This window comes from Maniola hyperantus, chromosome 18 (assembly GCF_902806685.2).
Source record: "Maniola hyperantus chromosome 18, iAphHyp1.2, whole genome shotgun sequence".
Lineage (NCBI taxonomy): Eukaryota > Metazoa > Arthropoda > Insecta > Lepidoptera > Nymphalidae > Maniola > Maniola hyperantus.
In genome coordinates, this window is record NC_048553.1 from 3,829,175 (window position 1) to 3,846,137 (window position 16,963).

The 16,963-nt window shown below is 39.5% G+C and overlaps 1 protein-coding gene across 2 annotated transcripts in view; it reads left to right on the plus strand.

Annotated features, from left to right (window-relative positions):
- The window catches only part of PolE1 (DNA polymerase epsilon catalytic subunit 1), a 35,016-nt gene that overhangs the window by 9,518 nt on the left and 8,535 nt on the right, over positions 1-16,963 (plus strand). For both annotated transcript variants that reach the window (XM_034978135.2, XM_069504417.1), the window contains exons 10-31: positions 556-730; positions 1,344-1,611; positions 2,639-2,748; positions 3,115-3,233; positions 3,648-3,787; positions 4,011-4,193; positions 4,613-4,731; positions 5,197-5,315; positions 5,873-6,074; positions 6,482-6,803; positions 7,701-7,932; positions 8,257-8,430; positions 9,102-9,266; positions 10,412-10,618; positions 11,129-11,361; positions 11,922-12,047; positions 12,528-12,621; positions 12,990-13,171; positions 13,687-13,883; positions 14,403-14,553; positions 15,912-16,067; positions 16,615-16,747. In XM_034978135.2, coding sequence (XP_034834026.1) covers positions 556-730; positions 1,344-1,611; positions 2,639-2,748; positions 3,115-3,233; positions 3,648-3,787; positions 4,011-4,193; positions 4,613-4,731; positions 5,197-5,315; positions 5,873-6,074; positions 6,482-6,803; positions 7,701-7,932; positions 8,257-8,430; positions 9,102-9,266; positions 10,412-10,618; positions 11,129-11,361; positions 11,922-12,047; positions 12,528-12,621; positions 12,990-13,171; positions 13,687-13,883; positions 14,403-14,553; positions 15,912-16,067; positions 16,615-16,747 — 3,807 coding nt within the window. The remainder of the gene's footprint in view (positions 1-555; positions 731-1,343; positions 1,612-2,638; positions 2,749-3,114; positions 3,234-3,647; positions 3,788-4,010; positions 4,194-4,612; positions 4,732-5,196; positions 5,316-5,872; positions 6,075-6,481; positions 6,804-7,700; positions 7,933-8,256; positions 8,431-9,101; positions 9,267-10,411; positions 10,619-11,128; positions 11,362-11,921; positions 12,048-12,527; positions 12,622-12,989; positions 13,172-13,686; positions 13,884-14,402; positions 14,554-15,911; positions 16,068-16,614; positions 16,748-16,963) is intronic.

The following is a 16,963-nucleotide window of genomic DNA, read 5'->3' on the forward strand; positions in this document are numbered from 1 at the left end:
TATTCGCCTCAGTTTGTTATGTTTTTAACCGACTTCAAAAAAAGGAGGTTCTCAATTCGACTGCACTTTTTTTTTTTTAATCCATTATTTATATCGTCATAGCATCAAAAAAGGTACCTGTAATGAAAATGCATTAAAACTGCAATCAGGTTAAGATGCTACACCACGCGGTATATGCCACGCACAATCTAAATATGTACCTTCAAAACAATAATGAATAGGTATCTTCTAGGCAAGCGCGCTCTAACCTATAGTCCGCGACAGGTCGGAATGGAGGTATGAGGTATGAGGTGGAGGGACGCCCCGCACACCCGTACGTCAGCCGTGCTGCCCGCATCGGGTTGGCGCGGGGGCTGTGCGGGTGTGATTGCCATCAATTGAATTTAAAAACTGCCATTTTTGTGCTTTTTCACATCATGTGCGCTGATGTCACTTATCAGTCGAATCAAACGATGTAACATGAATCACTATGTATTTAAACGTTTTTGCGAAGTGAGCTATAGCTGGTTTTAACAAGTATTCTGTGATATGGGATCTTGACCGCCCGTTAAACAGGTACTCCGTAAAGGTTCGGGCACACTGTGCGAGTCCCTCCTCATGGTAGAAGCATTCCATGCGAACATCGTGTTCCCCAACAAGCAAGTGGAGGAACTAAACAAACTGACGAGTGACGGCCACGTGCTAGAAACTGAGACGTACGTTGGCGGACATGTAGAAGCTCTTGAATCAGGTTAGTAAGCAAAACAAAGCAAGGAACCAAAAGCTTGACCTGCTATGATCCGCTGAAACAGACAAATCTGTATGTTGCAACATATAGCATGCAATATGCACCGCCCGCCCTCCCACTGCTAAACATGTAGGAAAAGCCAGCCACCGAGCAAGCGATAGGCACTACCACCAGTAGTGGTCCTTCATGAGTGAAATATTCTATCATTTGAGTTATCAGTAAAAACAAATTTTTGACCGTTGATTTTATCGAAATAAATATGTTTTTGGGTATTAAAATATCGGTCGGTCTGTTATAGTTTGGTGATCTGGCAGGGACTAGTGGGCCCCAATCGATCGTGGGCCCTGGGCAAGTGCCATTGTGCCCAGTGGGAAAGAGGGCCCTGTCCACCACGCAACACCACATAAAGTCCCCAAAAAACGTGCGTCGAGTGTTTTAAGCTTTTGGTTCCTCATTGACTTTCGCAAAGTAACGCTTGCTTCTATACAACATGTTAGTAAATGTTACAAAAGTTTAAATGGGTTCCTTGCTAAAAATTAAAAAAAATTGTTTGTTAAAACATTTTTAACTTTTTGACACCAATTTTTTTAGTATCTAAGTAGAAATTTATTTACAGGCGTTTTCCGCGCTGACATCAAATGCAAGTTCAGAATAGTCCCCACAGCTATAGATAAATTAATGGAGAACACAGAGAAAACCATGAAACACGCGATCGAGGTCGAAGAAGGCATACCTCTAGACCTAGTGACTAATTTTGATGAAGTTTGCGCAGAAATAAAAGCCAAATTGCAGCACATGAAGGATCATCCTAGAAGAGATGAGAACCCGTTGATATACCATTTGGATGTGGGAGCTATGTACCCTAATATTATTTTGACCAACAGGTAAGAGATTTTCTGTTTCATGAACATGTTAAGCTGTGATAGCCTAGTGGTTAGGACGTCCGCCTTCTAATCGGAGGTTGGAGGTTCGATTCCAGGCACGCACCTCTAACTTTTCGGAGTTATGTGCGTTTCAAAAAATTAAATATCTAGGCTATGGGTTGATCATGATGATGATGATAAACATTTTATTATTTAGATATAAGAAGACCTAAAGCATAAAAAAAGGAACGATAGCTGAAAAGTTGTGATACTACCTAAAATTTTGACAATGTTACTTTATCAAAAGAAAATCTGAAAGTTATCATCATCATTATCTGTAACATATACAGATATAGACCCACATTTTCTATCCTCGGCCTTTTTGAATTTTGTCCCAAAATTCGAAGATTTTTTCGCTGCACCCAAAAATGGAGTACTTGCTCACAATTTATCAAGTGGTAAATTGTGGTAATAATCTCCACTTGATTTCCCTAATTTTTTTGTTCCACTAGATAGTGGATGGTTTCCCGCTATGTGGTCTCATGGATTTCAAAACAATTTTAACGTGATCTCGTGGAATTCAAAACAATTTAAGTTGCCTGAAATCGTATGGTCCTATTGAATGATTGATTGCTTTAAAAAACAATATCCTCAGTATCCTCAGTATGCTTCAGTATGCTTATGGCAACGCCAAAACGCATACCAAGTCAGATATACATAGTTTATTGAATTCACATATACTAATATTAAAAACATCTTACCCCCGTATTCACAATCATTACTATAAGGTCTCACAGTGCGCTTGAACGCACAGTGTGTGGTTCCACCAATCAGATTATTTTGTCACGTCAATTTTCGATAATCTGATTGGTGGAATCCACACTATGCGTTCGAGCACACTGTGAGATTTCATAGTAATGATTGTGAATACGGATGTGTTGGTGCTGAGCAATCAGACCACTGAGCCAAGTGTGTGCTCTCAGGGTTGGCACATTTTCGGCAAAACATGTCCTATGAAGTGTTGAATTATTTTTGGAAATATCGGCAGGTTACAGCCATCTGCAATGGTGAATGCTAGCATATGCGCAGTGTGCGACTTCAACCGGCCCGGCGCCGACTGCCAGAGACATATGGAGTGGATGTGGCGCGGAGATTTCCGTAAGCTTTCTGATAATGTTTTTTTCTTACTCAGTGGTTTCAATTCGTAAAATAATAATATTTTATTCGTCCGCGGGATGTTTGAAATCCCGCGGGAACCATGGATTTTTACGGAATGGAAAGTAGCCTTTGTGTTAATCCACACACACACACATACACACACACACACACACACACACACACACACACACTTATAAACTTTCACCTTTATAATATTAGTGTGATAATTATTCTATTTAGTTACCAACTTTAAATACTATTTGGACTTATTACTTGGATTCAGAAGTGATTCTTGATAAAGGGAGAATAATAATTATAAGTTAATTTTTACTTTATTTTGATATTTTTTGGTGTACCTATTTATAGTACCAGCAACTAGGAGTGAATACCAAAGAATCCAACAGCAATTGGAAACGGAAAAATTCCCGCCTTTGTATCCCGGCGGACCACCGAGAGCTTTTCACACTTTACCCAAAGAGGACCAGGTAAGTCAATTCTTCTTTTTGAAATATCAGTGACTGTACTCTATCTACGCAGAGAAGTTAGTATAGGCTCTCTCTGTTACGTAATCCCGTACAAATGACAGAGACTAAAAACTCGGTGGGCGTTAATCATTTTGAGTGGCCAACCAATCACAAACGTGTTTTCAAAAATCCATTCAAAATTAAATTCGAAAATGTTTTCGAAAAACATTCGAAATCAATTTCGTTTGTAATTGGTTGATGACTCAAAATCTATCACCATAACCACAAGTGAAGACAGTGGATAGTTGTGGAGAAAATTCGGTGTTTATAATACGTATCAGCCATTAGACTTTATATTTATTAGTGTACCTTTTTAAAATTTAGTTTTCACTATTTTTCAGTCTTGTATGCTCAGAATTATAATAATTGTTTCAGGCTGCATATGAAAAGAAACGCTTGGCGGACTATTGTAGAGTGGCGTACAAGAAAACTAAAGTGACAAGGACCGAAGTGCGTACGACGACAATTTGCCAGAAAGAGAACTCCTTTTATGTTGACACGGTCAGAGCTTTTAGGTAAGAGCAATGTTTTTTTTGTTTAAAGAATATTAGTCATGTTTATCATGACTAAATTTCAAAAATCCTTTCTTATCGGATGTCATAATAGTTACCTCCATGCCAAATTTCAGCCCGATCCGTCCAGTAGTTTGAGCTGTACGTTGATAGATCAGTCAGTCAGTCACCTTTTCTTTTATATATTTAGATTTAGATTTCAAGTCTTGACGGTTTCTTCTAACAGGGATCGACGCTACGAATACAAGGCGTTAAACAAGCAGGCAAAAGCCATGGTGACGCATGCGGTCGCTAGTGGAGATGCGGCCGAAATCAAAAGTGCCAAAAGTCGAGAGGTTCTCTACGACTCGCTACAATTGGCCCACAAGTGTATCCTCAACTCGTTTTATGGATACGTTATGAGGAGAGGGTAAGTTTCACTAACAATTTCTTAGTTGTCTGTTTTGGGTGTAAGTGTACATTTCTGTACCCGAAGGGTGCCAACTGCCAACGGGACGAGCAGTGGAGGCTTGGTAATAGTACTAAGCGTCCGCTGTCCGTCCGTCTCCATTAGTCCGTTTGTAATAGGTATGTAGATAGTTGACATTTTTACAGAATATTTCTTATACCAGCAGACATAATAAAAATTCAAGGTAGCCGCCATGAAAATTAAAAAATTTAAATGTTATTTCTTGTACGATGGTATGGAACCCTTCGTGAGCGAGTTCGACTCGTTGACCGATTATTTCGTAAAAACTTAGTTATTCCATAGTAAAATTAAATAGACGTCATTTGACGTATATTTGATGTCGAACATGATGCTGATATTGTAAAAGTGTTTGTTGCCAGGGCTCGGTGGCACAGTATGGAAATGGCGGGCATCGTATGCTACACCGGCGCTAACATTATTATGAAGGCGCGAGAAATCATCGAGCAAGTTGGACGTCCGCTAGAACTGGATACTGATGGTAAAGCCTGATCAGAATAATAAAATACCTCGCCATATTGCACAAAACCCGTGGAACTAATTTATACAAGACCCTACACTTAGGGACCATAGACCATATTATAGTATACTAGCTGATGCTCGCGACTTCGTGCGCGTGGAATTAGGTTTTTAAAATCCCGTGGGAACTCTTTGATTTTCCGCAATAAAAAGGAGCCTATGTCACTCTCTAGTTTTTCGGTTTTTAACTATACCCGTAGAAAAAATCACGTCAATCCGTTGCTCCGTTGCGACAAGGACAAACCAACACACACACAAAACAACAACCACACTTTCGCATTTATAATATCGGTAGTGACTAGTGGCGCCGCCAGAGCAAATTTCTTATATTTCTGGTCAAACTATAATATAAAGATTCAAAAGACGATTTTAATCGAAACATTCAGTAGGAACACAGTTGTAAAGCGTTATTGTTATTATTGAACAGGTATTTGGTGTATTTTACCATCGTCGTTTCCCGAAAACGTCACAATCCACACTACCCATCAAAAGAAGAAGAAAATCAACGTGTCCTTTCCTAATGCTGTGCTGAATGCTATGGTTAAGGTACATTTTAAATGGTATATTTTTCAATCCTATCTTCTTCTTATACTTCGGGGCTATGCAGGTTCTTGAATACCTTTTATTACTGCCAGAGGCGGTTTTAAGGTCGAGAGTGCCCTAGGCAAGCACCTCATAGGCGCCCCTCTAACAGCCATATTAAAATTTTTACTAACTAAGGAGGAATCGTCTGTTTGCATAGCTGGTAGTTGGTGATTATACTGTTTATGTGAACGAGTGAAGAACATCACGTCATCACGTCTTTTCCCGCGACTTCGTACGCGTGAATTTTGGTTTTTCAAAATCCCGTGGGAACTCTTTGATTTTCCGGGACAAAAAGTAGCACATGTCACTCTCCAGGTCTTAAACTATACCCATGCAACCATCACGCCGATCCGTTGCTCCGTTGCGACGTAATTGAAGGACAAACCAACAAACAGACACACTTTCGTATTTATAATAGGGGTAGTAATGACGTGAAATAATTGTTTTGTTTCGTATCTTTTTTTTGCCTTGTTATTAATTAATCTTTTATACAGCCTAATATCCGTTAATTCATCCAGGACCACTTCACCAACGATCAGTATTACGAACTGGTAGACCCAGTAACAAAAACATACGAGAAGCGGTCAGAAAACTCAATTTTCTTCGAGGTTGATGGTCCCTACCTCGCTATGGTGCTCCCTGCCTCGAAGGAAGAAGGGAAAAAGTTGAAGAAGCGATACGCTGTTTTCAATTTCGACGGCTCTTTGGCTGAGTTAAAAGGTAAGAAAGCTGCTAATATTTATTGAGCTATTAAGAAATTGGTTAACAATTTAATTTGAAACCCTAAAGGTGCGATTTTGTGCCTCCTGGTAACGTTATTCACATGCAACCCACCAGAGGCTCGATTGCGAATCGCCTGCATCAATCATTTAATGACGGTATCAATGTCAAAATATGGTTTTCCTAGCACGGTTCATGGAGAACTCTTTGATTTTCCGGAATAAAACGTAGCTTATGTCACTCTCCAGGTCTTTATCTATACCCATGCAAAAAATCTCGTCAATCCGTTGCACCATTGCGACGTGATTGAAGGACAAACCAACAAACAAACACCTTCGCATTTATAATAAAGGTACTGATTATAATAAGGGTACTGATGAAACCAAGTAATCTTTTGAACTCAACAGGTTTCGAGGTAAAACGCCGCGGTGAATTGCAACTAATAAAGATATTCCAATCTTCTGTTTTCGAAGCGTTCCTCAAAGGGAACGACCTGAAATCTTGTTATGGCGCAGTCGCTAAAGTAGCCGACTATTGGCTCGATGTGTTATACAGCAAGGGGTCTAACATGCCGGATACGGAACTGTTTGAGTTGATATCGGAAAATAGATCTATGTCGAAGAAGCTAGAAGATTATGGTGGGCAGAAGTCCACGTCGATCTCCACAGCGAAGAGATTGGCGGAGTTTTTGGGAGATCAGATGGTTAAAGATGCTGGGTTAGCTTGCCGGTAAGTTTATCATGTACTAGCTTATGCTCGCGACTTCGTCCGCGTGGACTACACAAATTTCAAACCCGTATTTCACCCTTAGGGGTTGGATTTTCAAAAATCCTTTCTTAGCGGATGCATACGTCGTAATAGCTATCTGCATGCTAAATTTCAGCCCGATCCGTCCAGAAGTTTGAGCTGTGCGTTGATAGATCAGTCAGTCTACGTAGTCTAGACTAGAGTAAGTATTTCAAATAAAGATATTGCTCAATTGCTTGAAACGATGCTTTATCTTTATAAAGAGCATAGAAATAAGCAAATCTGTTAGGATGGTTTCGAAAAAATAATCAAATTTACCTTGCCGATAATAATTGTGGCATTCTGGTCCGCTCAGTTGCAAGTAAGCCTCCTAGCATGAAAATCTGAAATAAAATTGGTTCTGTGTATATTGAAACATTGAAACCAGAACCAATTTTATTGTGTTTAGATAATAAAAACATTAGAATTTTGTGAATTTATTCAAATCCTTGCATATCCAATCAGCCCCCCAATTGTGTAAGAAAAACGTATTCATCGTTATCGAAATCGTCAAAAAATTCTGCCCTTTGATTGGCTGCGAAAAAATGTAAACAGCGAATCAACCAATCAAAGGGCAGAATTTTTTGACAGTTACCGATTACGATAACGATGAATACGTTTTTCTTACACAATCAGGGGTCAGACTTGCAATTTAGCGCCATTACACACAATTAGTGACAGTTAGATACAAGTGTAGGTATACCAGATATACTTCTTTTTAAAAAAAAGCTTACTTAAAAGCTAACGTAAATTATCTATAAACAGCTACGTACAGCATTAAGCTAATCGATTTTGAAGCGGTTTTATCGACTAGCGAAATTAAGAGAAAATCGATTTCAGGTTCATAATATCGCGTAAGCCGGACGGTGCACCCGTAACCGAACGAGCTATACCATTAGCGATCTTCCAATCCCCCGCAGCAGTTAAGAGACATCACTTGAGAAGATGGCTAAAGGATAACACTATCACGGAAGACATAGACATTAGAGATGTGCTGGATTGGGCGTACTATATCGAAAGGCTCAGTGGTGCCATACAGAAGATTATCACGATACCTGCCGCATTACAAGGGGTAAGTACGTGTTTGCTCCAAAATTTGGGAAAGATTTTATGAAGTATATAATTTTAACCAAAAAATTTCTTATTCGGGGTTTTCCTAACTTTTGATACCAGATTTGCACATTCTCAGACTTCTATTACAGAAGCATCAATGTAGAAAGTGTTCTGGAGAATTAGCGTTTGTCTTCTTCAAGAATGCCGATTCGCTTTAATAGCATTTTAGAGCATCCCTTCCTTATCTATTATAGCTTGTCTTGTTTGTTCTTTCTCCATAGTTTTCTTGGGTCCCATCATCTTATAAAAAACTACTAATAAAATTAAATTGAAATGTTTCTAGCTCGACAATCCTGTGCCACGTGTCCAATATCCCGACTGGCTGCACAAGAAAATGTTAGCAAAAAGCGACAAGTTTAAAACTAGGAAGATCACTGATATGTTCTCAGCGAAACCTAAAGATGTTCCAAACGAAAACGATGAAGAGGGAGAAACTTCTGGGAGCAATGTCTGCGTGGTAAGGGTAGATACTTTCATATTTTTCCAGAAAATCTCTGGTAGCTGGTCAAATACGCTGTTTAAAATATCAGGAATTAGAAGGAGGAAGCTCTTATAGAGCAGGCTACGTTTTTATATATTAGCCAAATATAAGCCAACAGTCCAGGAGCGAAGTGAAATCCGAAAGGTCGACGCGGCGACGCGACGGTTGAATACTCCTAGCACAAAAACGCTAAGTTGCTAAGTTTAACATAGCTAAATTGTTCTTGCTTGAATTCAGATCTTTAATCTAGCAAATAATATGGATAAATCGATGGTTGCTTTCCTTCAAAATTGTGTGTGTCATTGGTTATGTCTATAACCAGTTATAGTTATAATAAATAGTTTGTCTAAACTATTTATTGAAAATTTCTTAATCCGGGTAAGCGCACTTTGGCTGCGCTCAACGCGCTGCTGAAGGAGTCCCCTTGACATATTTGCTGACGAATGGGCTGACCTCATGGGTCAGATCTTGCACTTTTGTGAAAATTTATATTGCTTTTTAAAATTTATAATTTTAACAATTTTTGTAAGTATGTTTATGTTAGTTTGTACTCGTAGTTTAATTAGTGTAATTGGCTTTATGGCCATTCTAATTAAATAATAAATAAATAAATAAATAAATAATAATAATAAACAATTTTTTTACAGAATACAGAAGTAGATATAGAAGACATCGGTAAAGACGTTTCTGAGCCCAGCGTCATTCGACCCATAGTGCATTGCGTTAAGCGCAAACGTGAAGAGTCGCCGATAAAAGAGGCCACTACTTGGAGAGAGGCGTTAGGACAACCTCCGCCTTACGGCAATACCAACGTATGTATAATATGAATAAATAGTGAATTTTGGTAGACTTGGCGTGGTTTACATTATAGTATGCAGTGCTCCGAACGCGTCGAAAGTACGAGATAAAGGGCTAAACCTGCTTATCTTACTATATTCTTAAAAGTACTAAGTACCATAGACAAAAAGTTCATAATTTCATACAAATTTTCGTAAGAAAATTATCTAATTCCAAAATCAGTTTAAATGTTATAGCCGCCATATTGGATTTATCATGACGTCATTTATAAGAGAAGACGAAGCCTATAATATAGTACCTATTCCATTTACTTTTGGCCGAATAGAGGCAATACTGCATCTGCAAATCTCATAATATTATCCTTATTACTTTAGGGACCTTAGTCGAGTAAAAATAATCTGTATCGTAATCGAACTCAAACAGGCGAATGTTTCTCGCTCTTGAAATAAACACTTTATCTTGTATTGGTGTTTGAATAAACTATTAATAAACTTAAATCAAAAAAAAAACATTAAATTAAAACTAAAATAAATTAAATTAAATCTAAAACCTCGTCGAGACCACCGCAGCGAGGCATTGTACCCAAGATGCTGGCAGCATTACCCCTTTGGATGGCCAAACTAATTCTTTGACCAAGGTAGCTGCCAGCTCTCGGGTCCCCGGTTGACTCGATAACTCTTTTCGCAATTTCTTCAAAAAGAGCTCGAGCCCCCGGGCCCCACGGCCCCAAGGTCTCCACACCAAAAGGCACGAATACGAAGCTCCAATAAAAATATAAAAATAAAAATACATAAAAATGTTTGAATTGAAATGTGATATGAATATTTTTTAAAAAGCTGTGATAGCCTAGTGGTTAGGACGTCTTCTAATCGGAGGTCGGGGGTTCGATCCCGGGCACGCACCTCTAACTTTTCGGAGCTATGTGCGTTTGTAATTAATTAAATATCACTTGCTTTAATGGTGAAGGAAAACATCGTGAGGAAACCTGCATGCCTGAGAGTTCTCCATAATGTTCTCAAAGGTGTGTGAAGTCTACCAATCCGCACATGGCCAGCGTGGTAGACTATGGCCAAAACCCTTCTCACTCTGAGAGGAGACCCGTGCTCTGTAGTGAGCCGGTGATGGGTTGATCATGATGATGATGATGAATATTTTTTAGGAAGAACGAAGAGCTTGGATAGTATTTCAAAAGAAGAAGTGGCTGTGGCAAATGGAGCAACATGGCCTTCGTAACAAGAATAAACGAGGTAAAGTGGACAACAGTGCGCCCTTGATGGCCAAGAACACTGGACCCACAAATACGTTGGGAGGCTTCATAAGGAGGGCTCAACGTACGTTGCTGAATACACCGTGGCAGATTATACAGGTAAAAGTCAACAGGTAGAATCTTATTATGTACTAGGTGACCCGCCCCAGCGTCGCTCGTGTGGAATTTAAAAAATCGAGGTGGAGGTTGAATTTCCAAAAATCCTGAAACATGTATATTGTATTTCTTCATTTGTGACCGAAAACCCAAATACCAATTAGAGAAATTTACTTGTGTACTGGAGGAACATTTCCTTCAAAAAAATATCTAGGCCCACGTTCTACGCGTTGTCAGTTAGTCAGTAACGGTTCTGTTTTATATGTACCTATAGGTAAATTTTGTAGATTTTGTTGGAATCAGTGCAGTAGGTAAAGCGTGAAAAAAGTAAAAAAAAATTAAAGTATACATACTTTTAGATTTATAATGCTATAGTAGGGATGTTTTTCAACTTATAATGATTATTTATCACACAAAAATACATGAGACTGAAATTCAAGTTTTTCAAACTTACTTCAGGGTTCCTGTGATAAACGACAAAATAAACTTTCATTTCATGATTTTCTTAAACAGGTAGCAGAAACAGCAGAGCCAGGCCTATTCAGACTGTGGGCTTTAGTGGGTACTGAGTTACATCAAATAAAGCTGACAGTGCCCCGGATTTTCTACGTGAATCGGCGAGTGGCCCGGGAAGACGAAAGTGGCCCGTACTGGCGCCGCTGCAACAGAGTGCTGCCGCGAGCGAGACCTGCGCAGCATCTGTACCAGTACACCGTGCCAGAGTCGCTGTACAGAGAGAGATGCCAGTACGTATTTTCAGAGTGGCCACATTATGACGCGTCCAAACTAAGAAACGGAAACATTGTCCGCCATACTGTGACGTGCTAGCTAGAAATATATTTTGATTGAATATGTTTTTATATATATGGCAGCTACCTTGGTCAAAGAATTTGGGTACAATGCCTCGCTGTGGTCTCGATGAGGTTTTAGATTTAATTTAATTTATTTTAGTTTTAATTTAATGTTTTTTTTAACTATTAAAGTTTATTTAATAAAATTGTCTAGCCCTTTTTAAATACAAATAAAGATTATAGTACCATTTATAATATATCATTTGGATTTTCGATTGGAAATATATTTCAAGCTAGGACGTCACAATAAAGCGGACACCATTACCCTTTCGTAGTACGTTATAGCATATTTGAAAACAAAGTCAGATGGCGCTTAAACCAGAGTGATCAACGATTTGCATTTACGAGAGGGTGGCCCATATTGGATTGGCTTGGATAGATTGGCGTAAAAATTTCAGCAGTAGATTTTTATTTTCAGTAGTGGGTAGTCATAATAATTTAAAATATTTTTACAGGGAGCTCATGAGCGAATTATCAGCGCCAGAAATCGAGGGAATATACGAGACACAAATGAGTTTGGAATTCAGAGTTCTTATGCAACTTGGTTGTATATGTGCTGTCGACCCAACTGAGGCGAGACGGTGAGATCTTTCCATCTTTTTTATCACGTGCCGTGCCTCTAATATACGTTAGTTTTAGTTGATGTATAAACAGAAACACGTCTCAAATATTTTTACATAAAAATATATATACCTACAAGATTTCAAAAATATTTAAGTTATAAGCTTGTTGTGTTGAGTCGTTGTCCTCGAAAAACATGGTTACCCCAAGCAAGCGGCTGCGAGCGAACGGGACGGCTAGCGTCGATCTTGCGCGCTCCCGCTCGCACGAGTCGAATCAGCTGGTGCATGCGGTCATTCAACTCGGTGTTCAAACTTGTAGGATTTTAAAGTATTTTTTGGTAAAAATATAACCCGTATTTAAAAAATTATTGCAATCGATTCCGTTGCTGATTCTGAACAAACTACTTTCAGGTTTTGTGTATACTAAAACTAACGTTGTATTTCCACCCCTTTTTCTGTTGTAATTTTAAAAAAATTGTTTCAATATTGTTGTTTTAGACTAATACAGTTCGGGTCAAACAACATGGATTCCTACACACTGAGTCAATTACAGTTTAAAAGCGTGGCTTATCAGCCATATTTGCAGAAGCAGGTATGTGTAACTACTTAACTGTGAAACTGCAGATCGTCTCCCGACAGTTCTTGCTGATCTTCATTGCTGCCAATCTTCATCCATCCATTGTCTCGATTGAAAAAGGTCCCCGGATAGGTTCGAAACTAGTTGGGCTAACGTCGACTAAACAGGTGAGTAAACCCGGGTGTGAGATATGTATCATAGAAATCACTCACGATAGTTTAAACTTTTTAACGTTCTAAACGAATCTGTAGTTTTTCATCAAAGATAGTTTCAAATCCTGCCCCTTAGACTATTTGTCGTAATAAAAGCTTTGTGTTCAGCTTATTTTCTCTTGAATAGAGAGTTACAGATAAAAAGTACAATAATATTTCTTATTTTTGTAGGATGGGGTGTCACCAATAAAACACATTTTCCTATACCAACACTCTGCCCCGAATTCTAGTCGAAGTATGTGGGCCTTAATACTAGGCCCTGTAAAAAGAGCATACATATTTGTACTGGATACTGTCAAGACAAACCAAGTGCCCAATATGAACACTTTGTATTCTGCTGAGCGGACTGCCAAGTGAGTGCCTGAATATAAGTGTTATATTAGTTCAAGTTTTACGAAGCATATTTTAGTTGTCTTTTGCATTTACTGGATTTGATCTATCATGCCCACACCATTTCCAATTTAGAGTAACACTGACCAGACATCTATCCGTTATTGCCGTTAAGACCTGCTTGTTCTTTCTAATTGTAAAAGTATTTTTTGATCCAGTACAGTAGATTCAATCTACACTCATAAAGAGGTAAAGTTTGGTGATCTTCGAGACTTCTACCCGATCTAAGTTAAATCTAGTCTCAAATATTTTCAGTTAATTTCCGGTACTCTAAAACAGCGTCCACATCAACGAAAAGTGTTGCTCGGCCTAAATATTTACCCCACAAATAGGTAGATCTCTTTGAATGTAAAGACGTCCGTACAATAATTTGCACTGTAGGAACATGACGCAAACGCTTGTTTTATTTGTAGGAAATGTCGTCGTCTCAACAGATGGACCGGCACTGCCGAAGACATGCATCCTTGTTTAATTTCAGGATCAACCTGGGCACAGACGAAAATAGTCTACCAGGTCAGGATCTGAGTTGGGAAGTGACGGCGGAGTCAGAAGGGCGCGCAGTGTGGCGCGGCGTGCAGCGAGCGCTGCAGAGGTACCGCGACGAGAGGTGCGGACCTACGGCTGTGGCGCTGCAGACTGCCTTGTCTCCGGCTGCGCTAATCACGTTAATGCCAGGTGCCTTGTAACTAAATCCCAAATAGTTTTTTACAAATATTATCATCTATAGTTGGGCCATTACGAACGTGCGAACGGTGTCATAAATCATTACGATCCATACGATCACAGGGTTGTGAGAATGCCCCAGAAGTCGTTATCGATAAAAGGATGCTCTTCTACTATTTCTCGTTTTGTATCTTCTGTCTTACTCATCACCGAGGACCAAAATACTCAATGTATTTGTAACATGTCTATGATTGATTTTTTTGGGCTTTGTTCTTGTTCGACTAAATTGAAATAATTTATAGTGCGTACAATTTGAGATCTCACTCGCCATTTTACCTTTATGTTTAACTGTCGTGTCAAAAGTACGGGTTACCTTTACATTGTAAAGGCTAAAATCGTATATTTGATTTTTTTACTGGTTTTACGGGTCGGGCCGTACATTTGACATTGTAGTTGACACACAGAGGTAAAATAGCGAGTGAGATCTCAAAAGTGTGCATTATAATAAAAAGTTTTTTCCATTGTACGCAGGTCTGTCAGACTTCCCTCTGGTCCCGTTGCACGTGCGCGACGTAGAGTCGCTGTACAGCACGCTGGAGTGGCAGCGCATAGGCGCGCGGGCGATAGTGAGGCATTACCTCAACCTGGACTCTGTGATAGATCTCACCATTGAGCAGTGCAGGTAGAAATATTGTTTATGGACTAGCTAGCTTTCCATCATCATCATCATGATCAACCCATTACCGGCTCACTACAGAGCACGGGTCTACTCTCAGAGTGAGAAGGGTTTTGGCCATAGTCTACCACGCTGGCCATGTGCGGATTGGTAGACTTCACACACCTTTGAGAACATTATGGAAATCTCTCAGGCATGCAGGTTTTCTCACGATGTTTTCCTTCACCGTTAAAGCAAGTGATATTCAATTAATTAAAACGCTCATAACTATGAAAAGTTAGAGGTACGTGCCCGTGATCGAGCCCACGACCTCCGATTAGAAGGCGGACGTCCTAACCACTAGGCTATCACAGCTTATACCATACATAGCTTTCCATACTAATAGTATAATAGAGGTGGATAAGCCTCAATAGCTCAACGGTTAAAGGAGCGGACTGAATTCTGAAAGGTTGCCCGTTCAAATCCCATTCGTTGCCCTATTGTCGTACCTTCTCCTAGCACAATCTTTACGCTTAGTTGGAGGGGAAAGGAGAATATTAGTCATCATGATGAACTTTGCTAATATTCTTTATGTGAATGTGAATGTCTGTTTGCTAGCTTTTGATTACCGCCGCCCATGAACATTTGCAGTACCAGTGAAACCACCAATGCGTTGCCTGCTTTTAGGAATTTGTTGGTCCGCCCCCCTTGAATAACCCCATGTTGTAATCTAATGGGAACACCGCCGAAGGGAGTTGATCCCACAGTTTGCATGTGCGTGGAAAAAAGGATCTGGCACAACGGGTGGTCGAAGTGCACCAGCCACCCAGGTGGTGAGGGTGGAATTGTTTGCGGTGGCCTGCGGTGCGATTGTAGAAAAAGGAGGGTGGAATGAGTTCAAACAACTCTTCAGAGCACTCTCCATTATAGAGCACATAGTCATCTTCCCCATTACAAACAAACCTATTCCACTTTTTAATACGCCTTGCTCACAACCTAGAATGGGAAGCTGGAAGAAATCTCTGTTTAGAGACATTTCCAATGTAACTTAATTTATACTACTATGTTACTACAAATCGGTACATGAAAAATAAAATTAAATAAAATAAACATTTATATACAAGCAGATTAAGGTTAAACATAATTTGTTTGCAATTTGTGCAAACTGTGGAACCAACTCCCATCGGCGGTGTTCCCACTAGATTATAACATGGGGTTATTCAAGGGGCGGACCAACAAATTCCTAAAAGGCCGGCAACGCATCGGCGGCTCCTCTGGTGCTGCAAATGTTCATGGGCGGCGGTAATCACTTAACATCAGGTGACCCGCCTGCTCGCTTGCTCGCTATATCTATTTAAAAAAAAAAAAAAAAAAATTGTTTGCAGATACTTCCACTTACCGCTGGGCAATACGGCGGCAGATCCGACCCAGTTCGGCGCGGATCTATTCTTCGCGCGGCACCTCGCCAAACACAACTTTGTGCTGTGGTGCTCAAGCTTAGAGCGACCGGATCTCGGCGGTAGAGAAATTGATGATAACAGGTAATACCATTTTTAAAGATTTTATTTCTCTTATTTAAAAAAAAAAATTCTCTTATTTTTGGTGGAGTGGACCTTTTTGTGATAGGTATATCCTTCTATATAGGTTCAGACTTCAGAGGCAGTCCTTCATTTCAATATATCTTCAATATAGAAATTATTAAGATATATAGAGCGTACCTTAACTTCGTGTAGAGTAAAACGAGGAACAGATTCGAGGGCAAAATTTTATGACAGAAACATAAATCTGTCCCATTTTTAGTCTGAGCAAGCCTAAGTTCTCTGTCTTTATTCTTTATTATTGTCTCTGAAGCTAAGAAGCTTTGTGCTTTGGACACACTATTGCTATAAAGACAGAGAACTTAGACTTGATTAGATAGGTACGGGTAAAACTTCTAAAAATCCGTATTATTCGATATTGATTTTTTTGTGATACAAAATCCTACATCCTTCAGAAATATACAAAATCTCAACTGTCTTTTAATAAATATTACCTTTTCTTTAAAAAAGTTTTGGTGTAGTTATTTTATGTTATGAAATGGTTGTTTAGGCTAGTAAGCGAGGCAGAGGAGTGGTCGGGGTGCAGCCACAGCTGGAGCGGGGCGTATGGCGGAGTTTGTGTTTCGCTGGACTGTGACGCGCTCGCGGTGTGCGCTTTACTGCAGGCGCATCTTATATTGCAGGTATTTATTTCTTTTTAACCGACTTTCAAAAAGGAGGCGGTTGTCAATTCGGTTCATTTTATTTCTTTATAGTCGTATTCCTCATTGCTGGTGGTCGTGACCCCTTTCCATTAATCCTATAATGGTAAGAGTTCTCTTGGGATAATAAATGCGGTGGGTTCCCTTCCCAGATTCTTCCACATACAACTCGACTGAAAGAACGAGATTTCGACTCTT